The sequence below is a fragment of the Phascolarctos cinereus genome, unplaced genomic scaffold, assembly GCF_003287225.1.
Source record: "Phascolarctos cinereus isolate Bilbo 61053 unplaced genomic scaffold, phaCin_HiC Scaffold_9;HRSCAF=440, whole genome shotgun sequence".
Classification (NCBI taxonomy): Eukaryota; Metazoa; Chordata; class Mammalia; order Diprotodontia; family Phascolarctidae; genus Phascolarctos; species Phascolarctos cinereus.
In genome coordinates this window covers 262508169-262522500 of record NW_027556402.1, presented here as the reverse complement: position 1 = coordinate 262522500, position 14332 = coordinate 262508169, and the positions used below count along the sequence as shown (strand labels likewise).

The 14332-nt window shown below is 47.5% G+C and overlaps 1 protein-coding gene across 3 annotated transcripts in view; it reads left to right on the top strand.

Annotated features, from left to right (window-relative positions):
* The window catches only part of SLC67A1 (solute carrier family 67 member 1), a 93232-nt gene that overhangs the window by 25346 nt on the left and 53554 nt on the right, over positions 1–14332 (top strand). For all 3 annotated transcript variants that reach the window (XM_020970821.2, XM_078148699.1, XM_020970820.2), the window contains one exon: positions 4237–4369. In XM_020970821.2, the coding sequence (XP_020826480.1) occupies positions 4237–4369 (133 nt within the window). The remainder of the gene's footprint in view (positions 1–4236; positions 4370–14332) is intronic.

Here is a 14332-nt window from a genome sequence, read left to right as displayed (position 1 = left end):
CCCTTCTTTTCTTTTCCCTTCCCCCTCCTACTTCCCATCGGGTAAATTAGATTTCTATACCTGTCTGTGCTATTCCCTCTTTGAACCAAATCTGATGAGAGTAAGGTTCAAACAATGCTCATCTCCCTCCCTTCTTTCTTTCTACTGTAATAGGCTTTTGTGTCTTTTCATGTGATGTAATTTACCCTTGTCTGCCTCGTCCTTTCCTCTTCTCCCAGAACAATTCCTTTTCACCACTTAATTAATTTTTTTATCATCAAACCAAAGTCAACTTATACTCATGCCCTCTATGTATACCCCTTTTAAATGTTGTGATAACAATACAGTTCTCAAGAGTTATAAGTGTCATCTTCCCTTGCAGGGATGTAAAACAGTTTTTATTAATAACATGTTTTTTTTTCTTTCCCATTTACCTTTTTATGCCTCTCTTGAGTCTTGTGTTTGAAGATCACATTTTCTGTTGAGCTCTGGTCTTTTCATCAAGAATGTTTGAAAGTCTCCTATTTTGTTGAATGTCCACCTCCTCCCCTGAAAGTTTATGCTCAATTTCACCGGGTAGTTGATACTTGGTTGTAATCCAAGCTCCTTTGCCTTACAGAATATCATATTCCACTCTCTTAAGATCTTTTAATGTGGAAGCTGCAAGGTCCTGTGTAATCCTGACTGTGGTTCCATGATATTTAAATTGTTTCTTTCTGGCTGCTTACAGTATTTTCTCTTTGACCTGGTAACCTTGGTATTTTTGATTTGGGATCCCTTTCAGGAGGTGATCAGTGGATTCTTTCGATGACTATTTTACCCTCTGGTTCTAGGACCTCAGGGCAGTTTTGCTTTATGATTTTCTGAAAGATGCTGTCCAGGTTCATTGTTTCATCACGGTTTTCGGGTAAATGAATAATTTTAAAATTATCTCTCCTGGATCTATTTTCCAAGTCAGTTGTTTTACCAATAAAGTATTTTATGTTTTCTTCTATTTTTTCATTCTTTTGTTTCTGTTTGTCTGATTCTTGATTTCTCACAGAGTCATTAGCTTCCACTTGCCCAATTCTAATTTTTAATGAATGGTTTTCTTCTTTTAGATTTTTCCTTTTGGCCCATTTTACTTTTTAAGGAGTTCTTCTCTTTAATGAGTTTTTGTGCCTCCCTTTCCATTTGGCCAATTCTACTTTGTAAAGAGTTGCTTTCTTCAGTGTACTCCCCCCCCCCCCATTTGGCCAGCTGTATTTTTAAGGACTTGTTTTCTACAGTTAATTTTTGTTCTTCCTTTCCCAAGCTATTGACTTGCTCTTGCATACCTGTCATTTCTTTTACCAATTTTTCTTCTACCTCTCTTATCTGTCTTTTAAAATCCTTCTCGAGCTCCTCCAAGGAGGCTTTGTGGGCTGGAGACCAGCTCATATTCCCCTCTGAGGTTTAGGATGTGGGTATATTGACGATGTGGTTCTCTTCTGAATTTGTGTCTTGCTCTTCCCTGTCCCCATAATACGAATCTATGCTCATTGTCCATTTCTGCTTTTCGCTCATGGTGTTTGCCCATTTCCTGACTCCAAAAAAAAAAAAAAAGTTGAGCTCTCCTGCTAGAGCGCAGAGGGTACTGACCCAAACTTCTTGTGCTGAGAGCCCATAACCTGGTCACTGGCTTTGTGTGCTGGGGCCTCAGATGCTGGCAGTTGGAGGCTGTAGGATCCTGGCAGCTTACCTGGTGCTAGGCTGGAGTCAGCAAACCTGGAGCTCTCAGGGTGGGGGTGGGGAGTCTGGCCCCTGGGACAAGCCTGTTCCCTCAGGTCTTGCACTCAAATATTCAGCTGCCGGAGGATGTCTGTCAGTCTGGAGCTTTGCCTCCTGGAGTTGTGCTTCCTGGAATTGTGCTGAGGCACCAGGAGGTTAGGCTGCTGGAGAAGGCCATTGAAGTGGTGGTTTTCCCAGCTGATGTCTACCAGTTCCCTGCCTGTACCAAGGTACTCGGAGGGATCCTGGTGTTGGCACTTACCTGCTCCACTACCCTGGGGCTCAGGATCTCCCCCTGGGATGGTGAGGTGTGGCTTGCTGGGATGCCTCCCATCCTGTACTGCTCCTCTTCCTCCAGAGCAAGAGAGGCCTTTCCCATTAATCCCCCAAGCTTCCTGAGATACAGGACTGCTGCACTTTTCTGCTGGCTCAGCTGTTCCAGGGTTTTTACTGGGACAATATTTTCTGGGCTTTCAAAGGTTAATAGGGGAGAGTGAGAGTGACTTACTTCTTACTCCACCATCTTGGCTCTCAGAAGTGGCTAGGCTTGTTCTAAGTGAGCTGATGGTATATCAACTTTCCTGTCCCTATATAGTGGCAATATAAAGCGTCTTGATGAAAGTCATGGAATTTTAACACATACCACAGTTTAATCATGCCAAAACTGGGTTTGAATACACCAAAAGTATAAATGAACCTCATTTCAAAGCAACCATTAGAGGACGTAGTGTATCAATTATTTGGATGGGGAACATAAGGTCAACTCTAGCTGTAAACATTTCTAAAGCATTAGACACTGCTATCCAAAGCGTAAGTGAGGGGCAGCAAGGTGGTGCAGTGGAAAGAGCACCGGCCCTGGATTCAGGAGGACCTGAGTTCAAATCTGGCCTCAGACACATAACACTTACTAGCTGTGTGACTCTCTGGGCAAGTCACTTAACCTCATTGCCTAGCCAAAAAAAAAAAAAACAAAAATAAAGCATAAGTGATAAGAAAGAATTTAGAACATGTATGAAATTATATGAATTAAAAAAGAAACATTTAGTATATTTACTCTTATAAAAGGAGCTTAAATGATTCAGAACTGAAAGCAATAAAAATCCAAGTATGATTTTTTAAAAAGTAAATATAATTTAGCTGACTCCAAAGGCAATTCCAGTTAAGCATTTATCCAATTAATAGTCAGCTTTTTATATTCACACACACACACACAACGCACACACGCATGCGTACACACACATGCACACTGATTCTGGCAAAAATCAGAGAAAAATATCCTGAAATTTTTCAACCTGTGTAAAAAAGGTTCCAAAATCAATATTCTACATGAGTACAAGGCCCCTGATTTCATGCTGGTTTCAGCCCTCATGGCTGTTTTAAGAGATAGTAGTAACATAATATGTTGGCTTTTTCTAACACACTAATAACTATAGCATCTTCCTTTACACGGTATCTCAGGAGGAAGCTGGGGCCCAGAAAGGGGTCACACACAGTGAGTGAGGGGCAAAGTCCCACACAGAAGCACAGATTTTTTTTTTTTGGCTAGGCAATGGGGTTAAGTGACTTGCCCAAGGTCACACAGCTAGTGTTATGTGTCTGAGGCTGGATTTGAACTCAGGTCCTCCTGAATCCAGGGCCAGTGCTCTATCCACTGTGCCACCTAGATGCCCCACAGAAGTACAGATTTAGAGAGGGAAGGGCATGTAGACACTCCAGGCCACATTTCTAAATTTGCCGTGAGGAAACTGAGGGTCCCAAAAATGAAGGGCCTTGCCGGGATGCCACAGCTCACCAGTGTCTGAGTTGGGATTTGAACCTTTCCTGATTCCCAGTTGCTTTAACCTCTGGCCCACCCTGCCTCCTCTGACTCTAGAGCCAGGCCTCCTTCCAGGGTACCATAGCTCTTGAGCCTATGATCCTAGGGCGGAGAAAGGAGTAGGCAATAAGACTGGAGAAGCAGGTCAGAGGAAGGCCTTGAATGCCAGACCAAATCTGAACTGTATCTCTTAGTCAAGAGGAGAGCCCCTGGAGACATTTGGGGGAACAGCAGAGTCAGAGATGGGCATGCGAAAGATGAATGTGATGACTTGTTGGGGGAGGGGTGGCAGGACAGGGCAGAGAGGCTGGCAGAAAGGCAAGGTCTAATCAAAGGGCACACACACCATTGAAGCTGGAAGGGACTTTGGAGGCCATAAAGCCCTACCCCCCCCACTTTACAGATAAGAAAACTGAGGCCCAGGAAAGATACGTGACTTGCCCAAGGTTATCCCCAGCATCATCCCCAGAGCCAGGAAAGAATGACCTTGGGTAGTGGTCATGGGAAAGGAAAGGAGTGGGAGGGTTTGAAAGAAGTTTCAGGGGCTGCAGAATGTCCAGGGCTTGGGGACCAGGAGGGTGGGGGGTTACAGGCAGGAGAAGGATGGCTCTGGCCCTGGGGAAGAGACAGCCCAGACACCCCTGGGGTCCTGGCCTTGACGTGGGCCTCACCTTGGTCTCCCTTTCTCCCAGGGGCCCAGATGGTCATCACAGACATGACGTCCCCAGCAGATCGCCCTGCAGCCCTGGGGAAGTTGGGCCTGTGCTTTGGAATAGGAGTCATCCTGGGCTCCATGCTTGGCGGGACGCTGAACACCAAGTTTGGGTGAGTGACCAGCTGCCTGCTGGCTTGGACCTTGTGCTATGTCTGGTGAGGAGTGAGCAAAATCCGGGAGAAGGTTGGCTCTGTTGGGCCCCTGGGGGATGAAGCTAGGCAGGAACTGTGAGCAAAGGGGCTGGGCACATGGTTGTGACTGTGTTTGCCAGCAAGGGAATACTCAGTGTGTGTGTCTTGCTTAGACAGAGGCAGGGTGGCAGAACAGTCAAGATGCTGGCCCTGGAGTCAGGAAGACCCGTCATGTGATAGTGGGCTGGTCGTGTTTCTTTGTTCCTCAGTTTCCCCATCTGTAAGCGAGGGTGATACCTGTAAAGCCTGACAGGGCCCTGGGGCAGGGGGTGGATGCAATGCCGTGGCAGACCTAAGACCCTTAGTGAAGGTCACTGATGGTCATCGACTAGTAGACTGCCCCAAGGACTTACTGTGGACCCTCGTGGAGCTCTGGGGCCACACCAGAGGAGAGGCTTGGCTTATCTTGGACGGGGAGAGAAGGGCAGAGAGCGTCATGGAAGGGGTTAGAGCCTGGGGACAGATTTGAGAGTCAAGCTTCTCTTCCCAGCTCTGCCTCATGCTAGCCTTTCGACCTGTCACCTCTCTGGGCCTCAGTCTCCCTGCTCCTGCTGTTCTCATAGGCTTCTTGTGCCCAGAGAGTGAGGTTTTTGTAAAGGGGAAAGCTCTGGACAAGCTGGTGTAGCTGGTGGACCTGAGGTCAGAGACCTTGCTTCCTCAGTGACCTTAGGCAACCAGGCTCTCTTCTCTGGGCCTCCGTTTACCCATCTATAAAATCAGGAGTCTGGCTCCCTTCAGGCTTCAAATTGCTCTTTGCTGTGCATGGACATTTGTGGAAGGAGGGATGGGTGTCTGAGGCAGAGCTGGAGGATGTCGGCTGAGCCTGCAATGACACTCTCTGCCCAGCAGAGGGAGTAGCCAACCACCCTTGCAAAGAGAAGATTGAGTACAAACGAGCCATACTTTTTTTGTTCCGCCTCTGTCACTTTCTTTTTTTTTTATTATTACTATTAATTTATTTTGATTTATCAACAATTACTCCTATAAGCTTTTGAGTTTTAAATTTTTCTCCCCCTTCCTCCCCACCACCCTCCCCAAGATGGTGCACAATCTCATACAGACTATACATTGACATTCCTATTAAACATATTTTCACATTAGTGATGTTGTAAGTAAGAATTAGAAGCAATGGGAGGAACCACCAGAAAGAGGAAACAAAATACAACGGAAGAAAAAAAAGAGCAAATAGTCTGCTTCGATCTGCGTTCAAACTCCATAGTTCTGGATGTGGACAGCATTTTCCATCCCGAAGCCTCTGGAGATGTCTTAGATTCTTGCATTGCTGAGAAGGGCTGAGTCTATCAATGTTAGTCATCGTACAACATGGCTGTTGTTGTGTACCAAGTCCTCTTGGTTCTGCTCACTTCACTCAGCATCAAACCATACAAGTCTTTCCAGGTTTTTCTGAAGTCTGCCTGTTCATCATTTCTTACCACACAATGGTATTCCATTACATTCATATACCACAGTTTGTTCAGCCATTCCCCAATTGATGGGTTTCCCCTCAATTTCCAATTCTTTGCCACCACAGAAATCGCTGCTATAAATGTTTTTGTACATGTGGGTCCTTTTCCCACTTTTATTATCTCTTTGTGATACAGACCTAGAAGTGCTATTGCTGGGTCAAAGGGTATGCACATTTTTATAGCCCTTTGGGCATAGTTCCAAATTGCTCTCCAGAATGGATGGATCAGTTCACAACTCCACTAACAATGCATTAGTGTTCCAGTTTTCCCACATCTTCTCCAACATTTATTATTTTCCTGTTTTGTCATGTTGGCCAATCTGATAGGTGTGATGTGGTACCTCAGAGTTGTTTTGATTTGCATTTCTCTAATCAATAGGGATTTAGAGCTTTTTTTCATGTGACTATAGATGGCTTTAATTTCTTCATCTGAAAACTGCCTACTCATATCCTTTGACCATTTATCAATTGGGGAATGACTTGTATTCTTATAAATTTGACTTAATTGTCTATATATTTTAGAAATGGGGATGGGCTGTACTTTCCATGGGCATATGTGACCCTGCACTGACCACCAGGTCAGCCTGGTTGCCCAGGCCAGGCCAGGGCACAGGGCCAGATGCCCCACTGTCCCCATCATGCAGGGAGGATTCAGAGGGGCTACAGACACTCAAGAGGCCAGAGGACTCTACCCAGTTCTCAGGAGTCAGGACAGGCCAGATGAGATGGGAGGGAACTCTAAACCTGGGCCTCACCTCCAAAGGAAGTCCCAAAGCCAGAGGACTCACTGACTGCAGAGAGAACTGTCCCCAAGCCTGTGTCTCCCCTTTCACACTCATGCCCTGTCCAGGCCTCCCAACACTGCACACAACCAAGTTTTTGGTCAGTGCCCAGTGTTTCTGAAGCCCAGGGAGGCAGGTTTTGTTCCATAGACAGGAGGTCACCAAAAGCCCCTCAGAACAAGTAGTGCATACACTTACTTTGCTCAAAGTGTTTCCTTCTCTACAAAAAATGTCAGGCTTTCCTCTTCCATGGTTTCAATGTTTCCTCCACCCCAACATACGTGTGTTAAGGACATCCTCTATGCCAGAAAGACCTGGGTTCAGGTGCAACTTATCTGAGCAAATCATTTCACTTCTCCCTAAATAAGCCAGCAGTTATTTACCAAGGCTTAGTCAGGGCCAGGCACTGTCCTCGGTACTGGGTATAGAAAGACAAAAGACTTTTCCAGCTCTAAGAATTCGTATTGGCAAAGGCGATGGTCCACAGTTCCCTACACCACGTCCTGACCCAAAAGCAAGTCCCTGTGCTCACGCTCCATGCTGGGGATCAGGAGGCAAAAACACTGCCTGCCCTCAGAGAGCTTGCATTCTGCTGGGAGGGCACAGCACAAGCTCCCTGAAGCAGCTCCTTGATGAGTGGAGGAGAGGGAAGGGGAGGGGGAGGGGGAGGAGGAGGGGGAGGAGGCAAGGGTAGCATCAGGAAAAGCTTCCTATGGCAGGCAGTGCCTGAGCTGAGCAGGAAGGAGCCTGGGATTCTAAGAGATCAGAAGGGAGGGCATTCCAAGCAGGTGTCTCAGCCCATGCAAGGGCTCAGATGGGAGACTGAGTGCCAAGTTCAGGAACAGTTAGTAGCCTAGGCTGGCTAGAACTTAGACTACACTGAGTAAGAGTAATAAGCATTGAGCCCGGAAAATTAGGCTGGTGAGGGGCTTTGTCTCAGGGCCAGAATTGAATCCCAGTGCCAGAATCCAGAATGTTCTCTCCCCAGCAGTGTCCCTGCAGACTGCTAGAAAGGCAGGTCATGGTAAGAGCAAAAGCCCTGGCTTTCAGGCCTACCTGTGCCTCATTTTCCTGGCCGGTAAAATCAGGACAATGTTATGCCTCAGACCTCAGAGGGGTGTTTGAGCAAAGGGTTTTGTAAACAGTAAAGTGTGATAGAGACATGAGCTGTGTGACCATGGATGAAATGACCTCCCCTCTCTATGCTTCAGTTTCCCCATATTTAAACTGGGGTTAACCCCTGCAAGGTTGTTGTCTGTACTTCTCAATCTTTTGTGAGACTCAGATGAAAGTGCTTTGCCAGGTATAACTTACAACAGATTGCCTGCTGTCTGGGGGAGGGGAGAGGGAAGGGAGGAAGAGAGAAAGATTTGGAACTTAAAATCTCATAAAAAACGAATGTTGTGAGCACACCATTGTTGCTGTTGCTGTTGCTGCTGTTGCAGCATCTCCAGTGCCCCTGCCCCCCTTGGGGCTTCCCTGGGGGTGGGGAGAAGAGAAGCGTCCCTTGACACTTGAAGACTGGGTGACAAGCACTCAAGCTCTGTCTGGGAAGGCTGACCCAGAGCCAGCCTCACTTAAGGGAGGAAGCCGATCACCTAATCAGGGGTTAAATTTTTCAGCCGCAAGTCATAAAGGGGGAGAATCTGGCCTGGGGTAGATTGAGAAGAGACTAAGTGTTCTTTGGATTCCAAAAGCCAGATGGAGTCTCCTGTGAACAAAAATGGTGGAGGAGGCATTCCACAGGCTGTCCACCAGATGGCACTAGACCTCCCCCATGTTGCTTGGCCCACACCTATTTCACAGGTTTCTTAACGACTTGGGATAATGCATAGGACAGGCTTATCCAAAGCGCAGAGAGTCCTGGCTCCCCCTTCAAGTCCTATGCTCAGAGCATTATGGCTCCACCTGGTTAGTCAAGTCCCAGCTCTATCAAATACCAACTGTGAGATTGTGGTTAAGCCTTCCATAAGCCTCTGTTTCCTTCTTTGTAAGATGGAGACAAGATGGCCTGCACTTCCTGCCTCACGTGCTTTTTATGAAGTCCAAATTCAATCACATATATAAAGAACCCAGATTCAAATCCTGTGTCTGTCACTGTGAGACCTTGGGCAATTCACTTAACCCCTGGAGGCCTCAGTTCAAGTTAGGGTTCTGGGTGAAATGACTTCTCAGGTCCTTGTATATAGTCACATGATGATAGCAATATCAGTTTCAGTGGGAATGTCCAGGGTTGTATTGGAAAGGGTCCTGGTGCTGGCGTGGGCGCTTACCCACTGTGCGACTGTGGGCTCTACTACTCGAGAACCTTTGGGTTCTACTCTTGGATCTTGGTCCTTTCCTAGACTCCACTTGAAGGTTAACCAACAGCAATCACATTGGATACATACAGTGGTGTGGATGTATGGTGGGCCACACTCAGATCTATTCAGGCGAAATGATGTTGAGGGCTCAGCAGAACCCTAATGGTTTAGACATTCTCCTTGAAAAATGCTCTTGACAATTGAAATAAAATATGATGTTTTCTTGCCCTTGATATTGCTAAAATGTAGGTCTAACCAGGTCAGATATACATTCTCTCCCCACTCCTAGCTCAATAAATTCCAGAAACTCCTTATTGCCCCAGGATCAGATCCAATACTCTGACGTCTAAAGCCCTGTCCAGTCTAAGCCCAATATATCTTTTTGACCTCCTCAAACATTCTGCCATCCAGCCAGATTGGCCTTTTCCACATTCTTCACACATAATGCTTCATCTCTGTTCTCCGTGCCCTTGTTCACATTGTCTGCCATGCCTAGAATGGGCGCCTGACCTTCCTCACTTCATTCTTTGAGAATCCCTCATTTTCTTCCAAGCCCAGCTCAGGCTCCACCTTCTACTTGAACTATTTCCTGCTCCCACAAGCTGCTGTTGTCCCTTAAAAGACTTTCTATTTGGTCTCTATTTTATCTTCACTTATATACGTATTCGGTCTCTCCCCTGACAAAATGTCAGCCCCTTGAGGGCAGATATGTTTTATATTGTACCCCGGTGCTTAGCAGAGTACCGGCCACATAGAAGACTCTTAATGCTTGTTGTTTGCTAATGGTATTTATCAGTGGCATATTTTAAGTGGAGAAGTTTCCATGTAGACATCAGATCCTTCAGCATTCTTGTCATGGCTGGCTCTGTTGCATAGATTTGTAATACATGATGAGTGCAGGTTGGAGCCTGAAGCTTCGTGGTCATCAATGAAGGCATTTTATTATTATTACTGTCATCACCACCCTCATCACCACCATCATCATCATTGTCTTGTTCATCTCCTGTTTTGATTGAGTTCAGATAAAATAGCGTAATGCAGTCTAAAGAGCTGTAAACAGGTTTTTGGACAGGCTGCCTTCCTTTTGTCTTTTGTATTTAATGGATAAAATGATGACTTTTTCTAATTGAATAAACATGGCAGGATGTAAGCTTGTCTTCTGCAGGCTCCCTGAAATCATTTTTGAGATAATCTAGGAGGCAAGATGATGAGAATGATAGGTCCCTCATCCTGTCCTTCATGTTTCTCATGTATTCAGCTATATTTTGAAAGCTTTTCATTCGACGTCATTATGAGTATTTGGTATGGCAACACCTATTAAAGTCGTAGTTCTAAAATTTTCATGGACCAGTGATGTTATAGCTGGAGATTGTAGGCAGCAGTTTTATCTGTGAGCAGGGTCTGATTCCTGCATAGTTTTTTGGTTGAATGCTCAAAAATGGTTTGGGATCTATAACTGTAACATAGAGATTAGTTGGCTAACTGCGTCCTCTTCGTCCTCTTCATCATCACAGAATAATTATAATTGTTCTTTGCATCTTGCTGGAGAGATTTCACGCAGAGATATTCCTTGGACAAGCCACTGTCTGTCCTCCCTGACACCTTCACGCCCAGCACTGCCTTGCCCCCAGTAACTCTTAGGGAATCAAAGGAGACACTGAACAGAGCACTTTGCAAGCCTTCCATGCTGGGTGAGCTGGAGCTCTTGTTATGGGATGGATGGATAGGTGGACAGACATGATAATGGATAGATGAATGATGGATAGATGAATTGGTTGGAAGACAGATAGGTATAGGGGAATAAATGTGTGATGTGTGCATAAGTAGATGAATAACGGATTCATAAATGGATAGTCAACTGATAGATGGATACACTGACAAATGATAGATGGATAGACTGGATGGATAAATGAAGGGTTGCATGAATACTCTAGGGCAGCTACAGCAGCAGATAGATTGCTGGAACTAGAGTCAGAAAGACTTATCTTTCTGAGTTCAAATCTGGCCTCAGACCAGCTGTGGCAAGTCACTTCACCCTGTTTGCCTCAGTTTCTTCATCTATTAAATGAGCTAGAGAAGGACATGGCAAACTGCTCCAGGATCTTTGCCAAGAAAACTCCAAAGGGGGTCAGAAAGAGCCAGACACGACTGAAATGACTGAACAACAACAACAACATGAAAATAGATAGATGTGTGGGTGGATAGATAAATAGACAAATGGACTCAGATAAGCAGATGGATACATGGATGAACCGTGGCTAAATGGACATACAGATAGGCAAGTGATGGACAGGTGGATAGATGCAGTGAGTGACGGATGAACAGATGTGGAGACGAGCTATGGATGGATGGATGGATGGATGCATGGATAAATGGTAGATGGATGAATGATGAACATAATTGTCCTGGATCATTGTATTGTTGAGAACGGTGAAGTCATTCACAGCTGATCATCACACAACATGGCTGTAACTGTGTCCGATGTTCTCCTGGTTCTGTTCACTTCACTCTGCTTCAGCTCATGTAGTTCTTTCCAGGTTTTTCTGAAATCATTCTACTGGTCCTTTCTTATAGAACAATAGCGTTCCTTCATAACCATAGGCCACAGCTTGCTCAGCCATTCCCCAGTGGATGGGCGTCCTCTCAGTTTCCAATTCTTTGTCACCACACAAAGAGCTGCTATAACGATTTTTGTACAAATAGCTCCTTTCCCTTTTGTATGATCTCTTTGGGATACATCCCCAGCAGCGCTATTACTGGGCCCAAGGGTATGCCCAGTTTTACATCCCTTTGGGCATAGCTCCAAACTGCTGTCCAGAATGGTGGAATGGCTACATGAACAGTAGAAAGATGGACGGATGGAGAAGTGATCAGGGATAGATCAGACGGTTCCCAGGAGTACCGCAGCCCTCTTGCCGCTAGAGGCCAGCACTGGCCTGTAAGTTGTCGGAGCCTCCAGACTAACAGTCAGGGCTGTGGTCCCAGGCCCATCCTCAAGCACTGGCTCAGAGCTATTAATAGCCCTGAGTGGAGGCGGGGACTCTCCCCTTCCTGACTTCTCCTCTGGCAGGCTGCGGGCGCAGGCTTAGAATCACTGGCACACGGGGAGAGGGGAAAGTGGGGAGGAGGCAAGTCCAAACCTGGGAGAGTGAAGCTTCTTGGACTGCCCTGATGCTTAGACCTTGGGCCTTGGGCTAACTCCAGGTGGGGCAGTAGGAAGGCTCGCTTCCCAAGCTGCAACCCAGAGGATGTGGGTTGGAATCTCAGCTCTGATGCCATCTTCCCAGGTGACCTCAAACAAATCTCTCCTTCTTCCGGCCTCAGTTTCCCCATTCATAAAATGAAAGGATTTTACCAACAACCCCTAAGACTCCTTCAGCTCTGATAGGCTCTTTTCTTCCCAGTTTTCTCACAAGGAAGATTTCAGTTCAGGGAAAAAATGCGCTTTCTAATGCCCAGAAAGGGAAAGAGTTGTCCCAAGAAGCAGTGAACTCCCCATCACTAGATTTTCCAACAGAGGCTGGATCTTGTGGGGGGGGGGTTGTCAAGGAGAGCCTCTGAGGGCCCTTTGGGCTTGGAGTTCTGAGACTCCAAGTCGGCCCCCAGGCCCCAGAGCAGTTTACTGGCTCAAGTCCCCAGCCCTGGGCTCAGATAGAAGCACCTGGTTTTCCTCATCAATGAAGCAACAAGGATGCATTTCCTCCCCTTCTCCATGAGGGGATTAGGTCATTTCAGAGGTCAGAGGATGGGCAGACCTTAGTGCTAGAAAGAGCCAAGCCCTTCTTGTCTGGAGGAGGAAACTGAAGCCTGGCGGGGTGAATGACTTGGCCAAGGTCTACAAGGGCCAGAGCTGGGATTTCTGTTTCATTCTCTGCGCCTATGCTTTATACGCTGTGCCAGAACTCAGGGCTCTACTCCAGGCTCTCTCCCTCCTTTCCTTCCCCTCTTCTAGCTCTGCCTCCAGGTCCAGCCTGGCTTCAGTCTGGCCCCCAGGCCAGGCAGGGCCATACTGCCACCTGATGCCAGGCCCTGACCTTTCCCACAGACTCTTCTCTGGCCTGGGCTTTTCTCACATTCTCAGCTTAGCTGCTCCCCTTTGCCCCTGCCCCCACCCTCCTCAATCAGACCAGAGAGATTGATGTCAGAGGGAAGGCATCCTCCTGCCCACTCAGCATTTTTCCCAACTGAGCCGAGTGCCCCCTTGACCCCTATGTCCCGCCTGGATCCCTGTTCCAGCCCAATGTGAAGGAGGCATGCCATTTCCCTCTTGGTCTGGGGGTTGAGTGGGGGGCCTGGGAAGGCAGCTTTCTGGTTCCCCCAGCTTCCTCCCACCAGGACTTTTGTGTGTGGCCCCAGAGTGTGGGGAGCCAAGGGGCGTTGACCTAGGCCTCCTCCTAAGTCCTGGGCCCTGTCTTCCCACCCATCTTGAGCCACATGCTTGGGGACAGTCTCTGTTGCCCAGAGAGTTAAGGGGGCTGCACTCCCCACTGGAAGGGGTCCAAGGTGCCCCTGGGAATTGTGTTTACAAGGTTGTTCTTTCTTTTGACTGACCCAAGAGAAATAGCTCATACTGACTTTGAAGTGAGCTTTCCAGAGGCCTGGTGGGTGTTGGTTTCTAGGTTAATGATGTGATATGCTAGGCCCCTTGGGATGAGCTGCCCAGGGTACCCACTCAGAGCCAGCCTGTGGCCTGGGAGCCCCTTCTTGGGAGGGGCAGCAGCCAGGACCTGAGCCTTCTGCCCATGTGGGCACAGGACCCCCCTCTGCACCAGCTTCCCACTGGGTGGAGATGCTATTGAACCTCTACAAGACTCATGTTTAGCAAAGGCTGTATCCCCAGAATGGAGCAGAGGGTCTTATGCTTGCCAGGTGTGAAGTAGAGGTTTGTCTTGGGTTAGATTGGAGAGCAGGGCGATTGGCTAGCCAGATGAGAAGAGACTGGTGAGTGAGCCCTGCCCTAGGGGTCAGGCCCTTTCTGCATGGAAGACAGTGCCCTGGACAGGCACAGGCCACACGGATGGAGGGTGCTTGGGGCCGTGGGAAGGAGGGCTGGGTGTGTGATCGGGGCCAAGGTTCAGCCCTTAGCTCTGCTATTTCCTTCCTGTGTGACTAGAGCAAGTCCCTTCCCCTTTCTGGGCCTCAGTTTCCCCCTTTGTAAAATAAGGAGGTTTGGGTTGAATTAGCCCACATATGGCTCAAAATCTCATGGCCTTCAGCAGCCCTCCCCCACTCGACAAGCCTTGGCTCTGAAGCTCCCGGGGAGGCCCTTCTGGAGGTGACCTTTTCTGGGGACCCGTGGGAGGTGATCAGAAGGCTGGAGAGCACACTCAGG